Genomic DNA, 5,320 nt, shown 5'->3' on the forward strand with positions numbered 1-5,320 from the left:
AGGACATCCCGACAAGCGGGTTCCACTTGGATTTTGATGGGAACATTCACAAACGAACTTGATGGTATAATGGTTCCCAAATCAAATAGTGGAATTTAGTCTCGCAACCCAACATGCATCTAAGGACCTATCTAGGCTTATTAGGCTTTGAGTTCCGAAAAGGGTGGCTCATCCTAAACAACTATGCTTAGAAGGTCCAGGATGATCCTTATACGTGCAAATTTAGTCTAAGCAAGTTTGCTAACCTAGCAGGGTCTCACCACGCACGGTAAAATTTAAGGATAAGTCACAAAGCTCTAAATAACCTAAACATTATAACTCAAAATTCTCAAGATAATTCATGCATATTTCTGGATATAACTTAATTCTAACTTGATCATGCTAGTCCAAGTTGATCCTACAGGTAAACATGCATAGGAATTTCGAAATGGCTACTTACCGTACCAGGAGTATTTGGAGGCTCGATTTTTCTGCTTTTAAAGTCTAAGTTCTCCCAAACTTGTCTAAGTAGGCCCTAACTGAGTCAAAAGAAGAAAATTGGGAAAAATAGATAATAATAAAAAAAAAAAATCAAACTACGGATGGCCAAAATCTTACTAAAACACTAGGACGATCAAGGTAGGGTTATCCATTGACAGGTCAACGCTGCCTACAGGCAACTTCGTGTACCTCAGGAGAAAACAAGTTTATATTTTCTCTGGCAACCAACATCCTTCCTCCGGCGACTCTTCGACGACGGCCTTCCCCCTTTGATTCGTCCCAATTCCTTCCACTATAGCCAAGATTTCACTCAGGTGATCAAAAACTCCCGAGGGATTAGACTCGACTACACACCAAATTTGATCGATTTAAAGAAGGGAGTCACTCATTCTTCGGCTAAAAATCGCCGTTCTTACCTCTAATGTATCTTCACGTGATGGTTTACATCTCTCGAGTTCCTCACATAAAATCTTCTCCTCACTGCCATGAAGCTGTAGGAACAAAATTCATAAGGATTGGTCGAGTGTAGAGAAAGAATTTATCTTTGAAAGTTCGAGCACTTACTCAAATCCAAGCGTATTCAACCTCGCATTCATACCCAAATCTTCCAAAATCAGCTCAATGGAACTCTTTCCCACGATCCACTAATCAAAACCCCTCAAGAAACTCATTAAATGGTTGGCTGGATTGTCACGAATTACGCTCGGAAGGCAGACAGCGAAAATGAATTTCCTTATTTTCTTCTCTGATTTCAAGCAGAATTCAAGCCTCAACTCACTGGATTTTGCTCCAAACCAGTCTAAATCTCTGTCCAGCAACCAATAACTCTAAAATCGAGTGGAAACCTGGCTAAATCTTCTTCTATTGTTTTACCACCCCTTCGTTGGACTGTCGCCAGCAACTCTATTTCTCCCAATTTTCTGTTTTTTTTTTTTTTTTTAAATCTTTCTTCCTCAAAGCTTCACAAAATTTGTAAGTAAAATTTTGTTAATATAAATTATTTGATAAGAGTTCAGAAATAGAAAAACATATATAGAATTAATTGAAATCTTAAAATTTTGTAGGAGAAAATACATATTTGAAAGAAAATTGATTTCAAAAGCTACTTCTATGAGCCACCAAGGACAACAAATTATAATTTAATAATTTTGATTCAATTTTATTGTTATACAAATTTATCCTTTTTATGACCTATTGAGTAGATATATTGTTTTTCATTTTTCATGATCGATGGTGTGGCATGCATTTAGAATTTAGGTTATCTAAACCTTGGACATTATGTTGTTTCGTAATCAGATTTAACGAAGATTAAGTTTTAGCCTCTTTATCTGTATATGCATACATACATACATACATAAATAAATATATATATATATCTTTTAACCTAACAAAACCTGCATGTCTGGATTCTTCATTCGACAGGGCGTACCTGTAAATTATCGTCCTCATCCTCATCCATCTACCAACAAGAGCAGAAATAATAAACCTGAGAAAACAAATGAAGAATCCAGACATGGCAGGTTTGGTTAGGTTTGCTGCAGAAGAAAAAGACAATGACGTTTAAGAGCCATACTCACCAATTATGCACAAAGGAAAGAATCCGCAGAGCATAAACAATTATTTTAAGAAACTAAATAAACAATCATGGAAATGGAACATTCTATTTCACTGAGGCCTAATTGGGAATAAACTTGGTAGTTGCTACATAACAACAGAAGGGTCCCAATATAAACTTTTTGTCTACCAAACTCAAAAAGTTGAAGGTAGGTTTGGATCTTTCCTTCTCATTGTTTTCCCACTTCCTTAGGCTTGTCTTCTATCGTTAATATTAAAAGGGATCGAAACAGACCTCGTCTTCCCAATTTTTTTTGTGAGAAAATGGAAAGAGAGAATCCATCTTTTCATGACAATTGTCACTATATGGTAGCTCCTTTACAGTATCCTCTTCTATTGTCTTTGTTTGATTCCACTTGTGATCTTCCTCCTCCCCACAACTTAAGCCCAACTTCTCTTTTCCACAGACAGGGAATATAAAGAACACTTCTCGCTTTCATAACTTTTGTAGGAAACCCACAGGGAATATAGAGAACACAACCATGACGGACTCCAACCCACCACTCTTCCATCAATATGAGTTGCTTTTGCAATCCAAAGCTCAATTACAACTACTTAACAATGGCAATCAACAAATTAACTCTGTCATGGGGGAATGTCAGCTTCCTCTTATTGATCTTACAGGTTTGGAAAGTAGCAATGAAAAGGAGAGGAGGGCTTGCAGTAGAGAAATTTTTGGAGCGTCGACAGAATGGGGATTCTTCCAAGTGATAAACCATGGGATACGCACAGAGCTGCTGAGCAGAATGAGCAAAGAACAAATGAAGTTATTTGGGGTACCCTTTGAGAAAAAATCTACAAGTGGGATTTTGGATCATTCTTACAGATGGGGAACACCGACTGCAACCCACCCAAACCAGTTCTCTTGGTCTGAAGCTTTTCACATTCCCCTCACAAAGGTCTCTGAAGCTGCCTGCTATGGCGAGTTCATTAACTTAAGGTATCAACTTTATCACCCTTCATCCAGCTACATACTTCTCTTAAGTATTGTATTTTTTTCATTTAGTTCCAAGACTTGAAACGTTGTGTCGATATGATCTTTTAGACTTAAAAAAAGTTCAATTATATTCTTAAGTTTTAGACTAATTTCAGATTACGTTTTTGTTTGTTAATATCCCATTTACAGAAGGCTGGTATGGCATGCTTGTTAATTTATCCAACCCTATGCCATACCATGCCAACTCAGCCAAAAGTCATCTAATGATCATGTCATATTCATATTTTAGTTTAAATTTGAGGAACATAAATGAAAATTTCAAAAGTTCTGTTTGTAATCTAACCTGATATCTTTTATATTATAATTTTTAATGCACTTTTCACCAACACATCCCGCAATCTTGAAGAGTTTAACTCGTCTAGACATTTTCACAAACAGCTAGACCGCAAAAAGTAATAGCACCTCCATATCACAATCAACCGGCATTAAATGGCCACATTCTTCCACAATTGAACTAAATTACAAAAAAAAAAAAAAACAAGGAGAGCCCATTACTCACTGACCTTATATGCTTGAACGCCAGGGAAGTGATGGAGGAACTGGCAACCGCCATGTCGAAGTTAGCAAGATCTTTAGCAGGAGTTTTAGTGGAGTGTTTGGGCCACCGAAAAGAAATATTTGACGATATCTGCGACGAAAGCACATGCTTCCTCCGATTGAATCATTACCCAATCTGTCCATTTCCCGGCGATGTTTCCGGCCTGGTGCCCCACACGGACAGCGATTTCCTTACCATACTTCATCAAGATCGCAGCGGCGGGCTGCAGCTGATGAAAGGATCGCAATGGGTGGCTGTGAACCCCAATCCAGAAGCCCTTGTTGTCAACATTGGAGATCTTCTACAGGTACTCGCTGCAACTCTTTTACTCCGTTTGATTATGACTATAGGGTTAAATTTGTAAATTGGTCTAGGTGGTTTGACAAGGCTAGATTCAATTTAATCTATTTTTGTTTTATTTTCTATTTTCAAACCTGAAACAAAATTTAAAACACCAAAGCATATATTCCTTTTCAATTTCAAAAGTTCTATTTTGTCCCTATTCATATAAATTATTTAAATCAATGCTATTGCTCATAAAATCAATTATTGTGTTGTGACAATATACCTAAAAAAAATTTAAAGTATAATACCAATTCGATGCAGTCGGTTCGGTCATTCACTTCTACAATTATATCATCCAAAATAAAAAATAGAAGTTGCTTTAAAATATATTTATCATCGACAAATAATTCAACCTTTAACTCTTCTTATTTTATCCAAAATATCATGAATTGATAAGCTGATTTCCAGGCTTGGAGCAATGATACGTACAAGAGTGTGAAGCACAGGGTCGTGGCTAATTCGATGCGGGAAAGATATTCGATAGCATACTTCCTCTGCCCTTCTTATCATTCTCCAATTGGGAGTTGCAGACAGCCTTCACCTTATAGACACTTCACTTTCGCGGAGTACAGAAAACAAGTTAGAGATGATGTGGAAAAAATTGGGTACAAAATAGGTCTTTCGAAATTTCGGCTCGTCAATATCAATACCAATTCAAACTCAAATAACTAGCAACAAATTAGCGAAAGATGCGTACTTCAAATCCACCATCTTCATGATATCAGTTAAAATTTCGACTGCAATGATCAACTACATTGTAGTATAACTATTGTAGATCGAGAAATATCTCGATGTATCTACTCTTAACTTGAAACGCCATTCACAAATCTATATGTTTTCTTAGATCTTCGAACTATACGAAATTGTAGGAGGTTTAAAAAATATTAAACCTTCAAAAAAAAAAAATAGAAAATAAAGAAGGATTAGTATAAAATTTTTACAAAATTCACAAAATTTTAAAATTAAAATCTCCATTCTATTAATGGACAAAAGAATATTGTTTATGAACACGACTTTTTTAGCTAACCATGATAATAACTAGTTTAAATTATAAAAAAAATATTGAAAAATACATTTTTTTTTTCAATAGAATTTAAAATTAGTTAAATATATTGATATGAATAAGATATTATATGATACAAATCTAGATTTAAGAATATTTTTTTAAAACAAAGAAAATAGTTTAAAAGGTATTTTTGTTATAATTAAAAAAAAAAAAAAATGGGAGGGTGAATTTTTAATGTTGGTGAGGTAGAGGGGTATTTTGGTGAAAGTGTAAATAACTGACGAATAATGGGAAAGATGGGACATTTGGTTGGGGGAAGCTGAGGTTCTGTTTTGTAAGC

The 5,320-nt window shown here is 35.4% G+C and overlaps 1 protein-coding gene across 1 annotated transcript; it reads left to right on the forward strand.

Moving 5' to 3' along the window:
• Positions 1-2,456: 2,456 nt before the first annotated feature.
• On the forward strand, positions 2,457-4,786 carry LOC111486865 (gibberellin 2-beta-dioxygenase 8-like; the record flags this gene model as incomplete). Its single annotated transcript, XM_023134017.1, has 3 exons — positions 2,457-3,034; positions 3,615-3,936; positions 4,383-4,786. Coding segments are annotated over 3 exons (1,164 nt in total), but the record flags the coding sequence as incomplete, so codon positions are not given.
• Between the last annotated feature and the right edge of the window lie 534 nt (positions 4,787-5,320).

Source organism: Cucurbita maxima, unplaced genomic scaffold, assembly GCF_002738345.1.
Source record: "Cucurbita maxima cultivar Rimu unplaced genomic scaffold, Cmax_1.0 Cma_Scf00001, whole genome shotgun sequence".
Taxonomy (NCBI): Eukaryota; Viridiplantae; Streptophyta; class Magnoliopsida; order Cucurbitales; family Cucurbitaceae; genus Cucurbita; species Cucurbita maxima.